The sequence below is a fragment of the Mugil cephalus genome, chromosome 10 (genome assembly GCF_022458985.1).
Source record: "Mugil cephalus isolate CIBA_MC_2020 chromosome 10, CIBA_Mcephalus_1.1, whole genome shotgun sequence".
In the NCBI taxonomy this organism is placed as follows: Eukaryota; Metazoa; Chordata; class Actinopteri; order Mugiliformes; family Mugilidae; genus Mugil; species Mugil cephalus.
The window spans coordinates 58958-79511 of NC_061779.1; the positions used below are offsets into that span (position 1 = coordinate 58958).

Genomic DNA, 20554 nt, shown 5'->3' on the forward strand with positions numbered 1-20554 from the left:
AAGCTTGACCAGGTCTGAAGGGAATCCACCTCCACCAGCCCAGAGACACAGGCCAGCAACACGCTAGCAGCACACCTTCACAATGTCTGCCACCGACATGAACATGATGAGCAGGGTGAGTCCCAGCATGCATCAGTCTGTCAGAGGTAGACAGGCCTCCAATAATATTTACAAAGTGTTGGTTGCTCTCCATACCTGAAGCTGTATTTAAATATGCAGGCAAGGCTGGAACAGGAGGTGAAGTGAGTCTAAACTCCATGTACAGTAAACCAGTAAAACACATCTTTATCTGCAACTCCTCAGTCAGTAACTGTATAGATGATGAAACAATGACTTTAGTGTTTAGGACAGATTTGACATCAAAGAGACAACACTGATTTATTACATGATAAAAAAAACCCAACACATTAGGTTTTGTTCCCAGTGTTGAGACGATGCTGCTGTAGAATTCTTAAACTTTTAAACCTGAAAAAGAACTCGATGTGTGACTGCAACTGCTGGAGAATCTGCGATTACCTGTGACAGCATCAAGTATATAATATTTAAATCTGTCGAATACTTGTACAAAGACGTCTGGATTAATGATCATTAACTCGTCAGACCTGAATGAATCTGTGGCCTCGGCGACTCATCCCTTCATTAAACTCTCTCCTCAGATTGTCTTCTACGAGGACAGGAACTTCCAGGGCCGTTCCTACGAGTGCAGCAGCGACTGTGCTGACATGTCGTCCTACCTGAGCAGGTGTCACTCCTGCAGGGTGGAGAGAGGCTGCTTCATGGTCTACGACCGCACCAACTTCATGGGCAACCAGTACTTCATGAGGAGAGGAGAGTACGCCGACTACATGAGCATGATGGGAATGAGCGACTGCATCAGGTCCTGCCGCATGATCCCCATGGTAACCACTCAGCCACCCACATCACAGCACACTCCATCCCCATGGTAACCACTCAGCCACCCACATCACAGCACACTCCATCCCCATGGTAACCACTCAGCCACCCACATCACAGCACACTCCATCCCCATGGTAACCACTCAGCCACCCACATCACAGCACACTCCATCCCCATGGTAACCACTCAGCCAACCACATCACAGCACACTCCATCCCCATGGTAACCACTCAGCCACCCACATCACAGCACACTCCATCCCCCTGGTAACCACTCAGCCACCCACATCACAGCACACTCCATCCCCATGGTAACCACTCAGCCAACCACATCACAGCACACTCCATCCCCATGGTAACCACTCAGCCACCCACATCACAGCACACTCCATCCCCATGGTAACCACTCAGCCAACCACATCACAGCACACTCCATCCCCATGGTAACCACTCAGCCAACCACATCACAGCACACTCCATCCCCACGGTAACCACTGGGCCGTGGTCTCCGTGGTAACAGCTGCAGGTAGCTGTGCTCAGGTGTGAGTTCCTGATGTGGATCTGATCTATTGATTGTTGATGTGTTCCAGTACCGCGGCTCCTACAGGATGAAGATCTATGAGAGGGAGAACTTTGGAGGACAGATGCACGAGCTGATGGACGACTGTGACAACGTCATGGACCGGTACCGCATGTCCAACTGCATGTCGTGTCACGTGATGGACGGACACTGGCTGATGTACGAGCAGCCCCACTACAGAGGCAGGATGATGTACATGAGGCCTGGAGAGTACAGGAGCTTCATGAACATGGGCATGGGCAGCATGAGGTTCATGAGCATGAGACGCATCATGGACTCCTGTTACTGAACACCAGCTGACAAACAATAAAGCACTTTCTCTTTAAATGACATTTCCTGTATTTCATTGAACTCATGAAGAAATAGTCATCACGACTATACCACAGAGTTTGTAATATTACTGTGTGGAAGTCTTGGGAAATACCTCCAAAACCATCTACAAACAATATGCACAGTGCAAAAACAGATTAGGATCATTATAATGTGGGAAACTGGGAGCACACCAACAAACTGGTTTTAAAGTCGCCTGCATTTAAATTTAGGGATTTGGCTGAATTCAAAACTGCACACACCATGTTCAAAGTAAGAAGTAATCTACTTTCTAACAATATACAAAACATGTTGATGGACGGAGAGGGGGGTTATAAATTTAAACTTTAAGCAAGACAACACACAAAAGCAACAGCTCTATATCTGTTTGTGGGGTGATTTTTAATTATAAATATAAGATATAATATATGGAAGGTCCGGGTTCGAGTCCAGTGTAGGTCTTTCTGGGGTGGTGTCTGAGTGGGTTTTCGGTTTCCTCCCACCTCCAAAGACATGTTCGTTAGGCAGATTGGTAAAGTCTCATCTCAAGATGTTCCATAACTCTCTTAAGTTCTTGTCATTTGAGTCATGACTTTTAGGAAATGGACTTAAAATGAACTGGTCACATGACCCTCTGCATAATCTCCAGTGAAGCCAGTGACGGGGAATTGTGAAAAAAGTGTTTCCATTGCACTTTTGCAATAAACTTTTATATCGATACGTCTGAAAAACCACCGCATGACAGCGTAAAAGTGTGAAATGTAGGTGTGTCTATAACCAGTTTCTTTATAGCAATATTGTGGTTTTGCACATTTCTTTTTTGGGAGCATTTAAGCCTTTAATTGAAAGTGCGAGGGAGATAAACAGTAGATGAGGAAGCAGTGGAGGATTCGAGCCGGGGGCCGTCTGCAGCCTCGACACATGAGGCAGGTGCTCTGCTCATTGAGGTAAACGCTGCCTCAGGTTTTGCACATTTCTTAGGGAATGGAAACTCAGCAGATGTGTTTGTCTTAGTCTGTCTGTGATACACCAACATACATCCAACAACATGTTCTGGTTGAAGGAGTGCAGAGAAAGGAGCTGCCCTTCATTATGAGTATGCAGATAGTGATGTTTTTGAATCAAACAGCTTCAGTTCAGGAAGTCTACGACCGCACCAACTTCATGGGCAACCAATACTTCATGAGGAGAGGATATGAACATGTCAGCTTATAACAGAGACACAGGACTACAGACCATCAATCCTCTTTCACTAAAACATGAAATGAAGGGGAAGGGAGGAAATAAGGAGGAAATCTCTCAATCAACCAATGAAACAAAAAAAAAAACAAACAAACAAGATAACTAAGGCTAAATGTAGTTTTTGTAAACTATATGTTGAAAATGAAATGAATCAGTCCATGTGTTCAGAAGATGTTTATATAAATCAGGTCTGGATGGTTAAAGAAGAACCAGATGAATGTTTAGGAACAAGTCAAAGTCCTGACCTTCATCCAGTAGAAATGTTGGAGCATCAGCTGATGAGAGGAAACCACCAACATCTCACAACTCAGCTGGTTCTGTTCTGAATGGGATCAGATTAGACCCTGATCAGCTGCTACCAGGAACATTTAGTCTGAAGGACTCACAGACTCACACACTGGACACAAGGACTCAACAACACGATCAACACTGGACCAGTTTAAGACACTATTCGTGCTCCATGTGTTGGGACTAGTTTAACGTCATAGTCCTGTCTCATGTGCTTGATCTGGTTCTTTGTCTCATTTCAGGATTTCTGTGAAAATCATCTGATGTTTTCAGTCATTTTTACAAAGAAATATCTAAAACTCTTATCTCATCTTCTACTACCTCTTGTATTAGAAATGTAAATGTGAAATTTCCTAGTTTGGGATCAATAAAGCATCTATCTATCTATCTATCTATCTATCTATCTATCTATCTATCTATCTATCTATCTATCTATCTATCTATCTATCTATCTATCTATCTATCTATCTATCTATCCGTCATGTTAGTGAAGAGAAGGTTCTTGAGTTTTCTGAAACGTGGAATATTTTTTCTCCCTTTTAAACACTTTGATCAACTTTCAGGTTAGTTCCACCTTCTTGTAAGACACAATCAGACACAGAGATCTTATCATTTATGTTCACGCTGATCAGAATTGAAGCGTCTCTGTAAACTTCTCTGAATCTAGTCAAACGCACACTGAGGAAAGTATCAGACATACCACCCTGTTCCTAACCCTAACCCCGTTCATCTCGTCTGTTTGATCATAAAACATCAACAGAGGAGATTACGCCAACGTTTGACTAATCTCATCTTCTTCTACTTGTTATCCTTACTAGGGTTGTGGGGGGGCAGGTCTCCAGTGTGTCTTTGGGGGTGGGAGGAAACAGACACAGGGAGAACATGCAAACTCCACCCAGAAAGACCCGAGCTGGACTCGAACCCGGACCTTTTCACTGGGAGACATCAGCTAACCACCGAGCCACTGTGCCGCCCCAACGTTTGGCTCTTTTTAAGTTAAATATGAAAATAAAATTTAGTTAGTGAGTAATTTAAAATGGACGTGTGGTCTGCAGATCATTGTTCATCATGACTTAAAGTACTAAGGTTAACATGTGATTACACTTACACATGAATCCTACAGAATCAACACAGATGAAGTGTAAAGACAGAAAACTCACGTTTATGAATAAAGCAAATCACTAAACCACTTCATATAAAATAAAAACTTTATTGTCTTTTACTTTCAGGAAATTAGCTGAATCTGTAGATGTGACTTTATGTCCAATTGAAAACTAATCATCACACGTTAGATTTATGTGTTGATTGTATTCAGTGTCTATACGTTTTCACTGATATCAGTACAAAGGGTTAGGTTAGTGTTACTAACGCACAAACATGTTCATGTTTCTCACATTAAAATTTAAATTTACCTCCTGGAACCCTAACCCTAACCCTAACCCTTTTTTTTTTCATTTTAAGAATTTAAACCTGATTTGTATATAAAAAAAGTCTCTTTTGTAAAATGTCTGGTTTTATTTTAAATGATATTTCGTGTGTCTGACGTTTAAGGTCTGTTTAGAGGTAAATGTTAAATCGCGCTTTCAGTGTGACGCTGTCTTTGTCTTCAGGTTTTTTGTTCCAGAAAACGAAGCGTCCACAGTGAACAGAGGACGAAGGAGACACACAGCTACTGTCAGTGGCTCTTTGTCTGTAGTTTCTAAGAGAAATGCCGAACACTGAGCATCTCTTTATGAGAAGCTGCTGGCTCAGGCTGTTTGGACAAAAGGCTTCAGCTGCTCAGGTGCTATAAAGAGAAGCAGCTGGTCCACAGGTATCACACAGGACAACAACCACCAGCAGCAGCACCAGAGCAGCAGCCGCTGATCCACCAGAGCAGCAACATGACCTCCAGCAGCATGAACATGATGAGCAGGGTGAGAACCGACTCTTCAAAGTACTGCTCATTCCTAAATATCACTTCATTTTCAGCACATATCTAGGACTCATTTACGGTTCATTTTAAACTGTGAAACTGCGTCAGACTTCCTGAAGTAACATGAAAACGCCCTAGAAGCCCGAGAGGGCACCGTGTCAGGAAGACTGATCTGGTTTGATTGGATACTCACCAACACAACAGTCTGGAAAAGAAATTCACTGATTCTGTCATTTTATTGTTCTGGCGGTTGCCATGGTTACCCATTTAAATCTGACGTTGACTTCCCTGTGTGCGTCCTCAGATTGTCTTCTACGAGGACAGGAACTTCCAGGGCCGTTCCTACGAGTGCAGCAGCGACTGCGCTGACATGTCGTCCTACCTGAGCAGGTGTCACTCCTGCAGGGTGGAGAGAGGCTGCTTCATGGTCTACGACCGCACCAACTTCATGGGCAACCAGTACTTCATGAGGAGAGGAGAGTACGCCGACTACATGAGCATGATGGGAATGAGCGACTGCATCAGGTCCTGCCGCATGATCCCCATGGTAACCACTCAGCCACCCACATCACAGCACACTCCATCCCCATGGTAACCACTCAGCCACCACATCACAGCACACTCATCCCCATGGTAACCACTCAGCCACCCACATCACAGCACACTCCATCCCATGGTAACCACTCAGCCACCCACATCACAGCACACTCCATCCCCATGGTAACCACTCAGCCACCCACATCACAGCACACTCCATCCCCTGGTAACCACTCAGCCACCCACATCACAGCACACTCCATCCCCATGGTAACCACTCAGCCAACCACATCACAGCACACTCCATCCCCATGGTAACCACTCAGCCACCCACATCACAGCACACTCCATCCCCATGGTAACCACTGGGCCGTGGTCTCCGTGGTAACAGCTGCAGGTAGCTGTGCTCAGGTGTGTGTTCCTGATGTGGATCTGATCTATTGATTGTTGATGTGTTCCAGTACCGCGGCTCCTACAGGATGAGGATCTATGAGAGGGAGAACTTTGGAGGACAGATGCACGAGCTGATGGACGACTGTGACAACGTCATGGACCGGTACCGCATGTCCAACTGCATGTCGTGTCACGTGATGGACGGACACTGGCTGATGTACGAGCAGCCCCACTACAGAGGCAGGATGATGTACATGAGGCCTGGAGAGTACAGGAGCTTCATGAACATGGGCATGGGCAGCATGAGGTTCATGAGCATGAGACGCATCATGGACTCCTACTATTAGAGTTGCCATGGAAACACTGAACATGAATCAATAAAGTTGGTTTAATTTTAACATGTCATGTGTTGGATGAGATTATTAATGTCACACATTCATCACAGTAACTCTTTCTTTCATCATGCTGGAGTTTAGTTTTTATTCCATGGAGGATTCGCCTCCAGCCTGAAATCAGAGTGGGATGTGGTCTAGAAGACAAGTGGAAGGGTTAGATGTTGTAATCATTGAAGTGAGCCCAGAAATGTCTATTGGAGAGAAGGATTCAAGATGTTTCTAAAGCCACAGTGCTTATTTCTCTCTCTCCAATGCACTACATCACAATGACCAGTAGGTGTCCTACTCAGGCATCACTGAAGCTTTGGATAAGATGGGTCCTGTCCAGGATTTACCCTCTTCTCGGTACACTTCTATTATTCATTTATTTTGGCACTGCCACATTGTACAGAGCCTCTGTAGTGAAATTTGAAATTTTATTGTGAATAATGAAAAAACAAAAAAACAAAACAACAACAACAAAAAACAACCTTAAAGCTGTTTTGGGGAATGTGTTGTTCGGGCTCTTTGACTTTAACAGATTTAAGGCAAAATACCAATGAAGTCTTCATCATTCATATCATTTTATTACTGGCGAAATTTTACATTCATAAACATAAGTTCATACATAAAAGGCCTTTATTTGTTGCCTTTTACAGCAAAGTTGTCGTTCTTTTTTGTCTGTTTTATTTGTACTGTAGATTACTGTGGTGAGTGGTAGATCTGGTTTTGATATTTTCATTCCAGAATATGACGACATAAAGCTCAGAATCAGTGTTGGTATGTATGTGAATGAGTGGTGATCTGGCATCAAACACAGGTTTACAGCACGGTGGCAGAAGCAGTGGGGGAATGAGGAGAAAGGACAACACTTTTTTCTCCATACGTAACAGCTAAACAGTGCTATGTTGGAAAAGGAAGGAGACAACCGGTAATTATGACAAGACTCAAGTTAGGACGTTTTGGTTTGGTGTGGGATCTTTGAAAGATGGGAAAACATGAGGATGGGATGGTGGAACACGTCTTAATAGAGTGTCTCTGGTATTTACAGAGCAAATTGGGCAGTTTTTTCCTGGGTTCAGACTCTTGAATAGACAATATATCTCTGAAGCACTTGAACCCTAAAGCATAACAACAAGTATAACAACTGCACGAGTTCTCTCCCTTCGAAGTACTGACGTTACCAGTGAGAGGCAGCAATATGCCACAAGGCATCTAGCCTGCAGAAGAAGAAGAAGAAGAAGAAGAAGAAGAAGAAGAAGAAGAAGAAGAAGAATTTTATAGGATTTAGATTATCCAGAACCACACCCTGTTTCAGTAGGTGGTTTAGTTTCAGTTTCAGTAGAATACAATCAATAAAGTTGAGGCTAAGTCTAGGTGGCGGTAATGCACCTGAAAGTTGTTTGCCAGCCGCCATTTAAGAGAAGAAGAAGAAGAAGCTGAAGCAGTGTGTTTTTATTAGAACAGTAGAAGAAGAAGGAGGAGGCGGTTTGAAAGCTCCGCGCGGCTACATGAGGACAAGATGGCGGCGTTGGAGCGGAGCTTCATAGAAATCTGTGGATTTGAGAGAGAATCTGTCCAGAGATTCCGAGAAGTGACCGTGAACCTCGGTAAAACCTTACGACTGTTTGTCGTCCGCTAGCACACACTGAGAGCAGCTAGCACAGGATGCTAACGTTAGTCCTGTGGCATTATCCGTTAGCATTAGCCTCATTGAGTTTAGTCTGAACGGCTCAGCAGGGGACTGCGATGCTAACTGTTAGCGTCACTTAGCATGTTAGCTTCTGTTAGCCTGTGACCTGGACCATTTTATTTTCCTGTTGATGATCAATAATAACTCATTAATAATAATTCCCTCGGGTTAAATAAAGTATCTATCTATGTTTTTCTATGTTTATCGATCTATGTCTGTCTTTGTCTTTATCTGTGTCTGTCTATGTTTATCTCGAGATTCAAGATCACTTTATTGATCTGTTTTGTTCAAGATAAGAAAGAACATATGAACTAGACATAGACATAGGAATAAAGAGACTTGGACCTGTGGAAATGACCATGTCCTTGTTCTTGGTGGTGGTTCCTGCTTCCACGGGTCTTAAAAAGTCTAAAATGTCTAAAATTCTCTTCAAATATTATAAAATGTCTTAAATGCAAATTTGAAAGGTCTTTAAAATGTAATTTAAAACAAATGTTTAAACTTCAGTCTCACTTTTAAATGTTTTGATTTTTGAGGACACTATAACATCAACTACAGAACAGAAGTAAAGTGTTTATCGAGCAGAACCAGCTGGTTAGTAGCTGTGGGCGCCAAGTTTTGCTAATACAACACTTACTAACGAGTAAGTTACTAATGAGCCAATTGTTCAGACTGAGCTGAATATAATCGTAACATTATGAGCTGTTTCCACACAGTAACGCTTGTTAAAGCTGTGGTTGCTAGAAGCGACTAATCAGTTGACGCTGAGTTTTGAACAAATATTAGTTCACAATAAAGAGGCTTCTTTTGTTTTTAAGTTAGGTTCGGCATTTCGTATTCCAATGTGAAAGAACTGTGGTTTAATTTGTATGTTTTGCAAGTAACTCCAGACCTCCTTTTTGCCAGTATGGATGTGAAGTTGTATTCATTATTGTCTTAAAGTCTTAAATTTGACTTGTTGAAACCTGCAGAGACTCTGTCCTAACAGCTCCCTGTTCAGATCTGAGACATTTAGTTTCCTCTCTGCAGGTGTGAGTTCTCTTCCTGGAAGTGTGAAGTTTGCTGACAGCGCCGGAGCGTTTCATTATGAGGAGAGCGGGAAGCTGCTGTCTGTGACCAGTCACCGATTCATCCGCTGGTCAGTGATCTCTGCAGATGCATCAGCTTTGCAGTGACTGGGCTCGTGTTTACGTGTTTACGCTGTGACTCTTTGCAGGTCTACGTCAGGAGACTCGGTGCAGCTGGTGGAGCAGTGTCTGGACACCAACCTGCTCAACAACGCCGTCAAACTCAGGTTCATCCACTGCACGGTTCTGCCTGGAGGAGTCAGTGTCCACGAGACACTCAACAATGTCTTCATCCTCATCTCCACCAATCAGAGCGTCCACAGGCTGGTGCTGCCTCACCCAACGCGCATGTACCGCAGCGTAAGTAGCATCAAGACTGAGGCTCCAACCATCTGTTGAAGGGGCGGCCTGACTTCACTGTTAAATAATAACACCGCGCTTTTATTTTAGGTTGGGTAAGTCATTTTTGCTTCTCTTCCAGGAGCTGGTGACAGAGCTGCACATGCAGTCCATCTTCACTGATGTGGGCAAACACAGTCTGCAGGACCCGAGTCACAGCACCATCATCCCCAGCTCGGCGGGGCAGACAGGGAGTCCCATCACCTCCACGGCCTGGCTCAGCTTCCATGGAGAGGCTCACTTCGCTCTGGCTTCACCTGCTGGAGGCATCATGGTGGTGACTCTACCGCCTCACGACGCTCAGGGTAAAGTCTGCTCTGTCCGTCCTTTAACCAGACCATAACATACAGGAGCAGACATCATAGAGAGGATGGCAAACCCAATCAGAACCACAAGTGTTTGGATTCTTTAAACAGAACCACAGTAAAAAGAAAAATGAAAAATAAAACAAGCAGCTTCAGTATCTGGACTGGCCCAGTTTAGCCTGGCTGTTGGTTGGTTGTCAGAGTCTGGGAGGCTCCAAAGCGCTTGCTAATGGAGATGCTAATAGCTAACATGTCAGTGCTGCTTTCCAGCTTGGGGTTCGAAGGGTCACAGGTTCATATCAAAAAAAAAAAATGAAAATCACCCTCAACTCTGAATCAGTGTTTCCCAGCCAGTGTCGATACTGTGGCAGCTCAGCAGGGTCTCACAGCGAAACAGCCTAGCGTTCCTTTTCTTAGTGCTCAGCCCCATTTCCTACGTAAACCTCAGACTAGAACCGATGAAGCTCCTCCAAACAAACTCCAGTCCAGTTAACTTTCTTTTAATGCTTTTCTGATCTCCGTCTTCATACAGGAAGTGTGTCGGTGCTGGAGCTGAAGAGGAGCTCCATGATGACCCGACTCTCCGGCTGGATGCCCTCAGCCATCCGGGGGGAGCAGAGTCCGGCTGACCTGGTGCTCAGTCTGGCCGTCCGCGAGCTGGAGGAAGACACCTTCATCTTCGCCCTCTGTCAGGATCACAGACTGCGCATGTGGTCGTTCAAGGTTGTAGCTGTGATCATTTCACACCGGACGTTTAATCTGTGTCCATGATGTGTCCCACTGAGACCAGTCCTCCTCCATGTCCCCAGGATCAGACGTGTCTGCTGGAGGCCGACATGTTGGAGTACATGCCGGTGAGTAAAGGAGTGAAGCGTCTGCCGGGTCAGGCTCATCGTCTGAGGTTGGCCTTCTCCTCCACCACCGGCCTCTGTCTCTGTGTTTACCTCGCTGTCCCTCAGAAAGGACAGTTCACTGTCCTGCAGCTGGTCGGCACCGACAACAACCGCTACAGCCTCGAACACATCTCCTCCCTGTTCAGCACTCAGGTAACCGCCGTCACCTACCAGAGCCAGAGCTACGGCCTCAGGCTGAACTAAAGCTGGGTTTCCATAGACGTCCTACGTCCACACCACCCCCACCTGTCTATGGAAACCCGGCTTCACAGAAACTCAGGGTCTAGTTCTGTCCTCTGGACTGGACAGACAGATCCTATAATTGTGTCCATCCACTCAGAGTTGAAGACACAGATTCCTCTGTGGTTGTTGAGCTTCACACGGCTCCATCATATGTTCCTTCTCCAGGTCTTTGTTGCTCAGACAATCATGAATGAATGTTGAACGGTGTCTCTGTCAACAGGAGACTCTGGTGGACTTCACTCTGACCTCCTCCGATGTCTGGGCCGTGTGGGTGGACGAATCCAACGCCGCCGTAGTGAAGTATATCAACTATGAGCAGTAAGTATTGAGACTAGACCCTGAGCAGAACCAGTTATTGGAACCAGGGTGATTATTGGCCCTGTATTTTACAGCAACACGGGGGGCCAGTGGAACCAGGTCTTTGTTCAGCCTCCACCAGAAGAAGAAGTCAACGTCGGGGTGGACATGGACCCCCGGGTAGGACTCAGTGTTTCCATAGAACCACCTCCATGTGCACAGAAAAGGTTTGGTAGATAAATTACGTTCATGTTTCTGAACAGGAGACGTATCTGGAGGTTCTCTTCTCTCCTCTACGCTTCACTGCTTCAGCCATCGTTAAAGCTCTACAGGTGAGACCCCACCTGGTGGTGATGGTGATGAATATGATGAATATGATGATGATGGTGATGATGATGATGAGTTTCTGGTCCAGATCTACCGGCGGGGTTCAGAGAGGGTCTCTGATTTGTCGTGGGAGTCTCTGAAGAAGGAGGTGACTGTTGCCGTGGAGACCGAGGTACTGACTCTGTTCTCATGAGGTGATGAAGATGAGTCTGGTTCTAGAACCAGAAGAACAGAACTAGGACCTTCTGCATCTCTGATGGTGTTCTGACCCACCCTCTCCTCCTCCTCCTCCTCCTCCTCCTACTCCTACTCCTCCATCCTTCCCTCCTCCTCCAGCTGCAGAGCAGTGTGACGGAGTTTGAGTTTTCTCAGGAGGAGTACCGTCAGCTTCAGGTGGAGTTCTGGTCCCGGTTCTACTCCTGTTGTCTGCAGTACCAGGAGGTACAGTCGACTCCTGTGGGACTGACCGTCAGCCACCACACCGGCATGGCCTGTCTGCTGAGAAAGGTTGGGACCAGGACTGGGATCTGAGGGGGGTCGGGACCAGGACTGGGATCTGAGGGGGGTCAGGACCAGGACTGGGATCTGAGGGGTCTGCTGCTGTGTTTCAGGGCTTCATGTCGTTCCTCCTGCCGTGTTTTGCTGTGGACCACCTGTACCTGTCCTACGACCAGTACCTGTTCTCAGAGGACGACACGCCCATCACTGACGGTACCTCCCCCCCCCCCCATGGCTGACAGCCCCTAACAAATGAGTGAATAAATAATTATTGTTGTTGTTGTTCTGGTCCTCAGACCCTGACGTGGGCCGGGACGTCCTGCAGCTGGTCCAGTGCCTGAGGTTGGTCAGCGATGCGGTTTCTGGGGAGATGGCGTACGAGATGGAGAAAGCGCTGGAGTACCTGCAGTCACCAGAGAGGGCGGCAGAGCTCATCCTGGAGAGCATGCTCTGTAACGACAAGTCAGTCACATGACCCCCCCACCTGTCTCCTCATCATCACCTGTCTCCTCCTCCTCACCTGTCTCCTCCTCCTCCTCAGTGATGATGTCATCGTCGACGTCCAGAACAAGCTGCAGAACGTACGGAACCCCACGGCGGCCATGATGGTTCTGCTCAGGGAGCTGGACCTGGAGACGGACTCAGAGGTCGGAGGAGACGGGCCCACGGCTGCAGGTAGGAACCCGATGACCGGTCCAGGTCCGTGTTGCGAGGCCGTGTCCCGGCCCGTGGGGACTGACGCTGTCCTGCTGTGTCTTCCAGGGGACAGCCTGCTGGTGAGGATGAGCGTGTCCCAGCTGTTGAGCAGCAGCTGTGCAGCGTCTCTGCTGAGTCAGGCTGTTTCTCACATGACTCTGACCAGAGCTCTGCTGCTCAGGGACCTGCTGCTGCTGCAGAAGATCTACCTGCGCTTTGGGGACAACGTACGTACACGCTAACCTGTTAGCATGTCAACACGCTAACAGGTTAGCAGGCTACATGCTAATTTCCCATGTCCCCCAGGTGTTTCTGGGTGGGGGGGCCCAGTTGCTGCAGCTCCAGCAGGACTTGATTCCCAGGACGTCCCACCTCCTGTCCTCCTATCATCTCCTCAAACACATCAGTCAGAGCCTGTCCTCCTCCGTTGCCATGGATACGCTGTGAGTCTTCGGCTGAATGTCAAATATCAACTCATATGGACATTTGAACATGTCTTTGTCTTCATGTTGCAGAGACGCTAACTTGCAGCACCTCACAGTGTTGGAGCTGTCGGACACTGTGTCCCCTGTGTCCTCCATGTCCTCCGCCCGTTCAGGTCTGAGACTCTACACACTCTGTCCCTGTCCACGGTGTCCTCCTCTGTCCCTGTTAATGGTGTCCTCGGTCTGTCCCTACAGGTCTGGGTCCTCAGACTGTGGTGGAGCTCTTCTACCAGACGTCTGCCAGGAAGTTGATTGTGTCTCAGGTTTTGTCTCAGCAGACGACGTCTTCTCAGCTCGTCTGGAGTCACGTGATCTCCAGCGTTGTCCAGCTGTTGGCTCAGCTGCTGTATCCTGTTTCTATAGCAACAATAATTCTAACCATCATCATTGTCCTCATTGTCCATGATCTTAACTCAGTGTCCCAGGTGGCCCAGTAACCCTGGATTCCAGTTCCCCGAGTGTCTCATGGCCAACTGTCAGTACACTCAGCTGCAGGTGAGTCTGTCTTCATGAGACAGGTGTCCTCTGTCCTCTGTCTTCACAGAATCATAAGCCAGATATAAAACACGTATGTAGGTGTGTTGGTGGTTCTGTTCACAGTAACACAAACATGATGCAGCTTCGATACGGCAAAAATATCATATCACGATTTTTTAAAAATAAAACCACGATTTTGATTTTATCACGATCTTAAATTGAAAAAAGGGAAACAGACAATTTAGTCCAAAGAACTTTTCTTAATAGATTTTATTTTAAGTAGTTGCAGTTTTTCCTGCATGTGCAAACAATGAAGTTTAAGGTAAACAACAACAACAACATTCTAATAAAGTGAACTCTTGCAAAAGTAGTAACAGAAAGTTTTCTCCCGTCTTGAACGGTGACAGATCTTTAGATAAACGGTAACTTCTCGTTTTACCTCTTTCCATCACTTCATTTGTCACACTGAGTTCCTGTGTTAATGGTGACTGTTTATGCTAGCCCTTATGCTAGCCCTTATGCTAGCCCTTATGCTAGCCCTTATGCTAACCCTTACGCTAACCCTTACGCTAACCCTTATGCTAACCCTTATGCTAACCCTTACGCTAACCCTTGTGCTAGCCCTTATGCTAGCCCTTACGCTAACCCTTACGCTAGCTGCTGCCTCCTCCTGCCGTGCCGGTGCTGCCGGGCTCCTCGCTGTTTGGCCAATGTTCTGTGCACAGAACCGGTTCTGTGCACAGAACCGGTTCTGTGCAGAACATTTGCTGCGTTTCAGCCGTTGAGGAAAATCCAAACCAATTCCATATAATGGAAGTGGATTGTTTTTAGTGACCAACTCCGTTTGGCTTTCAGCCGTGTCTCCATGCGGCTACACACATAAACAAGGAGGCGGGTAAGAAACCGCGTCACTGCCCCTAATTCGCTGTGATTGGTCGGTCACGTTGATGACGTCATACGTCTGGTGCATCAGCATAGAACTGCACTTTATAGAACGTGCCCTCGACGATCTCTGCAGTTTGACAGATCGTTGTCACGTTGTAATCGTTCACGATTTAATATCGTCACATCGCCCACAACATCACCCACACATTCATTCATTCATTCATTCATTCATTCATTCTTTCATTCATGTGTTTAGTTTGGTTTCTCTATCACGTGTAGCTGTAGCTCATCCAGTCACATGGTCCATCCGCTGTTATTTCCTACGGGAAATATGGTCCGGTCCGGTCCACTCTGGTCCGGTCCACTCTGATCCACTCTGGTCCGATCCGGTCCACTCTGATCCACTCTGGCCCGGTCCGGTCCACTCTGGTCCGGTCCACTCTGATCCACTCTGGTCCGGTCCGGTCCGGTCTGGTCCACTCTGGTCCGGTCCACTCTGATCCACTCTGGTCCACTCTGGTCCGGTCCGGTCCGGTCCACTCTGGTCCAGTCCACTCTGATCCACTCTGGTCCGGTCCGGTCCGGTCTGGTCCACTCTGGTCCGGTCCACTCTGGTCCACTCTGGTCCGGTCCGGTCCACTCTGGGTCCTGAGTGTCTGAGGCACCTGTAGTTTGCCTCAAACTAAGCCCCTCCCACTAAAGAACAGGCCCCGCCCACTAAAAATGACACATCTACTAACACAAAAGAGGTCTGCATTAACCCTAGTGTCCAGATGTCCCTCTTGGGGTCCCTCATATGTGTCCCAGGTGTCCTCAGTCTCACCTGTGTCCCCTGTGTGCAGGAGTACGTGAGGCTGGTTGGTCCGTGGTGTCAGGTGAACATCGGCTCCTGTCGCTTCATCCTGGGACAGTGTTACCTGGCCAGTGGGGAGGGACAGAAGGTGAGTCCCCCTGTCCCCTACCCGTCCCTCCGTCCATGTCCCCCAGCTCTCTCTAACCTGTCCTCTACCTGTCCTCCAACTCTCTGTCTGATGTGCCCCGCGCTGTCTCCGTTGTTGGTCCATCAGGCTCTGCAGTGTTTCCAGGAGGCAGCGACCGAGGTGGAGAAGGAGGACTTCCTGATGAGACTGACGGGCAGCGAGGACGAGGACAATGTGTCCACCCCCAGACTGCAGTACTACAACAAGGTAGAGCAGGAGACAGGGGATATGTGGACATTAAAAGGATGGAGACGTTTAAAACCAGCTACAATGAAACGTCTCTTTGAGCACATGTCCAGGTGTCTGTCCCTGATCATTGAAGGTCTGTGTCCCAGGTGCTGCGTCTCCTGGAGGACGTGGGTCTACCTGAACTCATCATCCAGTTGTCCTCTTTAGCCATAACGGAGGCCGGGAGCGACAGCAACAGCCAGGTGAGGAGGGGGGAGGGTCTCAGGTGACAGAGGGTGTCTTCTGTGAAGGGATGGTCCATGTGTCTCATGTCCAGGTGTCTCTGCAGGCTGCTCTGTGGACTCGAATATTCAAACATCATCTGGACCTGGGACACAACAACGAAGCCTACGCTGCCCTGACCCAGAACCCGGACACCAGCATGTACGTACCTGGACACACACACCTGGACACACACACCTGGAGACACACACACACACCTGGAGACACACACACCTGGAGACACACACCTGGAGACACACACCTGGAGACACACACACACACCTGGACACACACACACACCTGGAGACACACACACCTGGACACACACACCTGGAGACACACACACACACCTGGAGACACACACACACCTGGAGACACACACACCTGGAGACACACACACACACACACACACCTGGACACACACACACACCTGGAGACACACACACACACACACACACCTGGAGACACACACACACACACACACACACACACACCTGGAGACAGACACACACACACACACACACACACACACCTGGAGACACACACACCTGGACACACACACACACACACGACACACACACTGGACACACACCACACAACACACACCACACGAACACACACACCTGGACACACACACTGGAACACACACACACACCACACACACACACACACTGGACACACACACACACACACACACACACACACACACACACCTGGAGACACACACACACACACACACACACACCTGGAGACACACACACACACACACACCTGGACACACACACACACACACACACACACACACACACACACACCTGGAGACACACACACCTGGTTCTGCCTGCTCAGTGTCCCCTGTTTGTCCACAGGCAGCTGGATTGTCTCCGTCAGCTGGTCGTGGTTCTGTGTGAACGGTCTCAGCTTCAGGATTTAGTCCAGTTCCCGTACGTGAACCTGCACGACGAGGTACAGCTGTTCATTCATGGGTCCCTGATCAGCTGATCCTTCAGTGTTCATTGGTGATCAGCTGATCCTTCAGTGTTCATTGGTGATCAGCTGATGGTGAACTGTTCTTGATGACATCATGTGATTGACAGGTGGTGAACATCATCGAGTCCAGAGCCAGAGGTTTAGATCTTCTCACCCACAACTACTACGAGCTGCTCTACGCCTTCCACGTCTGCAGACACAACTACAGGAAAGGTCAGAGGACACACTGGGGACACTCTGGGGACACACTCAGAGGACACACTCAGGGGACACACTGGGGACACTCAGGGGACACACTCTGGGGACACACTCAGAGGACACACTGGGGACACACTCGGGGGACACACACTGGGGACACACTCAGAGGACACACTCAGAGGACACACTCTGGGGACACACTGGGGACACACTCGGGGGACACACACTGGGGACACAGTCAGAGGACACACTCAGGGGACACTCTGGGGACACACTCAGGGGACACTCTGGGGACACACTCAGAGGATACACACTGGGGACACACTCTTAGGACACACTCGGGGGACACACACTGGGGACACAGTCAGGGGACACTCTGGGGACACACTCAGAGGACACTCTGGGGACACACTCAGAGGACACACTCAGGGGACACACTGGGGACACACTCAGAGGATACACACTGGGGACACACTCTGGGGACACACTCAGAGGACACACTCAGGGGACACACTGGGGACACACTCGGGGGGACACTCAGAGGACACACTCAGAGGACACACTCAGAGGACACACTCTGGGGACACACTCAGAGGACACACTGGGGACACACTCTTAGGACACATTCGGGGGACACACACTGGGGACACAGTCAGAGGACACACTCAGAGGACACACTGGGGACACACTCAGAGGATACACACTGGGGACACACTCGGGGGACACACACTGGGGACACAGTCAGAGGACACACTCAGGGGACACTCTGGGGACACACTCAGAGGACACTCTGGGGACACACTCAGAGGACACACTCAGGGGACACACTGGGGACACACTCAGAGGACACACTCTGGGGACACACTCAGGGGACACACTCAGGGGACACACTGGGGACACACTCGGGGGGACACTCAGAGGACACACTCTGGGGACACACTCAGGACACACTCTTAGGACACACTCTTAGGACACATTCGGGGGACACACACTGGGGACACAGTCAGAGGACACACTGGGGACACACTCAGATCTGTGTTTGTGTGTAACTGTCTCGCTGTCCCCGTGTGTCCAGCTGGGACGGTGATGTTTGAGTTTGGGATGCGTCTGGGACGCGAGGTCCGGACTCTGCTCGGTCTCCAGAAACAAGTCAACTGTTTCCTGGCAGCTCTCAACTGTCTCCGGCTCATAAGGCCTGAATACGCCTGGATCGTCCAGCCGTCCTCTGGAGCCACGGTAGGGACACAGAGACATTAACAGACGCAGCAGCGTCCCTCTGTCCTCCTCACCCTTGTGTCTGTCCCTGTCTTTCTCAGTACGATCGTCCTGGTGCGTCTCCAAAGAGAAACTCTGATGGAGAGTTTTCTTCTGAACCAGGTGACTATTCAAAATAAACCTTTATTAGTTCAGCGTGGACAGACAGAGACTTGTCCCCCAGTCTAAACCTCTAATCTGTCTCCAGCCAAGCGTCAGGTGGACATCCTGGAGTTGGACGACCTGGAAAAGGAATACATTTTGTCCCGCAGCCGCCTCACCCTCGCCAGACACCACCCCCCGTCGGCCGCCATCGCAGGTTCATACCTGGTTTATATATTTACATATTACATTTACATATTACTGTGTTTATATATTTTATATTTATATATTACAGTGTTTATATGTTACATTTACATATTACTGTGTTTATATATTTTATATTTGTCCATGTGCAGGTGGAGCGTCCGCGGTGGAGCTGGTGGCGCTGCTGGTCCAGAACGGACTCTTTGACTCGGCTCTGACTCTGTGTCGGAGCTTCGGCCTGAACTTGAGTCACGTGTTCGAGGGTTTGACTTTTAAGTGAGTCTAACGATAGACGGCGTCGTCTTTATCGGCTCCAGCTCTCGTTTCACCTCACGTTTATCATTTCAGATGCATCAAGCTTCAGTTTGGAGGGGAGGAGTCTCAGAATGAAGCCTGGAGCTGGTTGGCTGCCAATCAGCTGTCAGTTGTCAACACCAAAGAGTCCAGGTGAGACTCAGGCATCACTGGTCGTTAGGGTTCACGCGTGACTGTTGGGGTCGTTAGGGTTCTAAGGGTCGTTAGGGTTCTTGGGGTCTTTACGGTTCTTAGGGTCGAGTCATGATCGTTAGGGTTCGTTAGGGTCGTTAGGGTTCTTAGAGTTCTTAGGGTCGAGTCATGACCGTTAGAACCGTTAGGGTCAGGACCGTTAGGGTTCTTAGGGTCGAGTCATGACCGTTAGGACTATATTCGGGATCTAATTGATCGCTGATTGTGTGTCTTCGTGTCCTCAGCGCTGCAGACGAGGCGTGGCGGCTGCTAGCGTCCTACCTGGACAGGTATCCGTCCAGTAACGGACAGCATCACCGCTGCATCGTCCACAAGCTGCTGTCACATGGTGTCCCTCTTCCTGATTGGCTGGTAAAATCCTACAAGGTAACACAGACACACCTGTGGAGACACTGCATTCACCCATGAGCGAGTGCTAAACATGTTGTTGACGTGTTGCAGCGTCTGGACGCCCCGTCTCTGCTGCGTCTCCTGCTCAACTTTGACCTCCTGGAAGCAGCTGCTGAGCTGGTGCTGGAGTACGTGGACGCTGTCCTGGGACGAGGACACCAGTACTTTGGAATACAGGTAAAAAGGACATTTAACACCAGAGGAGTCATCCCTACATGAGACAGACTCTGGGACATTTAACAGTGTTGTTGACATGTCGTCTCCAGAGGCCTCTGTCCTCCACGTCTCCACCCTCATGGCTGCCGTACACGTCCATCGATCAGTTGTTACAAGCTCTGAACGAGACGCAGACTCACAGCAACGTAAGTCACTTCCTGTTTACCCATGATGCTTTGCTCCCACAATTGGACTCATTTACCCATGATGCTTTGCGTCTGCAGCTCTCAACCAGAGTGCGGGATAAACTGGACGAGTACCACCGGGTGGTGGAGCAGGTGACCCGACGCAGGCTGGCGGCTCACGGCGCCCCCTACTGAACCCTGATGGAAATACGTTTTCTACTGAACTGAATAAAGTGTTTTGTTATGTTTCATTGAGTCGTCGTTTCCTTCTCTGAACTTGATGAAACACAAAGCTGAAGCCTAAAGATCAAGTTTTATTCATACGTCCTGCACTACGCT

The 20554-nt window shown here is 48.4% G+C and overlaps 3 protein-coding genes across 3 annotated transcripts; all 3 read left to right on the top strand.

Annotated features, from left to right (window-relative positions):
* Positions 1–12: 12 nt before the first annotated feature.
* LOC125015293 (gamma-crystallin M2-like) lies at positions 13–6558 on the top strand. Its single transcript, XM_047597030.1, has 4 exons — positions 13–115; positions 657–899; positions 1487–1755; positions 6498–6558. The coding sequence occupies exons 1-4, from the start codon at positions 83–85 to the stop codon at positions 6505–6507; spliced, it is 555 nt and encodes a 184-aa protein (XP_047452986.1). The 5' UTR covers positions 13–82; the 3' UTR covers positions 6508–6558.
* LOC125015292 (gamma-crystallin M2-like) lies at positions 5128–6558 on the top strand. Its single transcript, XM_047597029.1, has 3 exons — positions 5128–5231; positions 5535–5777; positions 6229–6558. Exons 1-3 carry the CDS (start codon positions 5199–5201, stop codon positions 6505–6507), a joined length of 555 nt encoding a protein of 184 aa, XP_047452985.1. The 5' UTR covers positions 5128–5198; the 3' UTR covers positions 6508–6558.
* A 1426-nt stretch (positions 6559–7984) lies between these two features.
* On the top strand, positions 7985–20466 carry nup160 (nucleoporin 160). The gene is made up of 34 exons (XM_047595525.1): positions 7985–8144; positions 9257–9365; positions 9444–9654; positions 9776–9998; positions 10531–10721; positions 10808–11044; positions 11355–11452; positions 11527–11611; positions 11695–11763; positions 11847–11930; positions 12095–12265; positions 12370–12469; positions 12553–12718; positions 12798–12931; positions 13019–13179; positions 13259–13395; positions 13468–13550; positions 13633–13783; positions 13863–13932; positions 15642–15740; positions 15867–15986; positions 16115–16210; positions 16297–16391; positions 17099–17195; positions 17327–17432; positions 18493–18653; positions 18734–18794; positions 18880–18990; positions 19130–19253; positions 19326–19424; positions 19709–19850; positions 19926–20051; positions 20141–20236; positions 20315–20466. Exons 1-34 carry the CDS (start codon positions 8057–8059, stop codon positions 20408–20410), a joined length of 4197 nt encoding a protein of 1398 aa, XP_047451481.1. The 5' UTR covers positions 7985–8056; the 3' UTR covers positions 20411–20466.
* Positions 20467–20554: the final 88 nt, after the last annotated feature.

Excerpts from the sequence above, each read along its gene's own strand:
- LOC125015293 (XM_047597030.1), top strand. The coding sequence starts at position 83 with ATGTCTGCCACCGACATGAACATGATGAGCAGG. Across the intron at positions 116-656 it reads ACATGAACATGATGAGCAGG|ATTGTCTTCTACGAGGACAG; the intron begins GTGAGTCCCAGC and ends CTCTCTCCTCAG. Across the intron at positions 900-1,486 it reads CCTGCCGCATGATCCCCATG|TACCGCGGCTCCTACAGGAT; the intron begins GTAACCACTCAG and ends GATGTGTTCCAG.
- LOC125015292 (XM_047597029.1), top strand. The coding sequence starts at position 5,199 with ATGACCTCCAGCAGCATGAACATGATGAGCAGG. Across the intron at positions 5,232-5,534 it reads GCATGAACATGATGAGCAGG|ATTGTCTTCTACGAGGACAG; the intron begins GTGAGAACCGAC and ends GTGCGTCCTCAG. Across the intron at positions 5,778-6,228 it reads CCTGCCGCATGATCCCCATG|TACCGCGGCTCCTACAGGAT; the intron begins GTAACCACTCAG and ends GATGTGTTCCAG.
- nup160 (XM_047595525.1), top strand. The coding sequence starts at position 8,057 with ATGGCGGCGTTGGAGCGGAGCTTCATAGAAATCTGTGGATTTGAGAGA. Across the intron at positions 13,933-15,641 it reads GTCAGTACACTCAGCTGCAG|GAGTACGTGAGGCTGGTTGG; the intron begins GTGAGTCTGTCT and ends CCCTGTGTGCAG. Across the intron at positions 20,237-20,314 it reads AGACGCAGACTCACAGCAAC|CTCTCAACCAGAGTGCGGGA; the intron begins GTAAGTCACTTC and ends TTGCGTCTGCAG.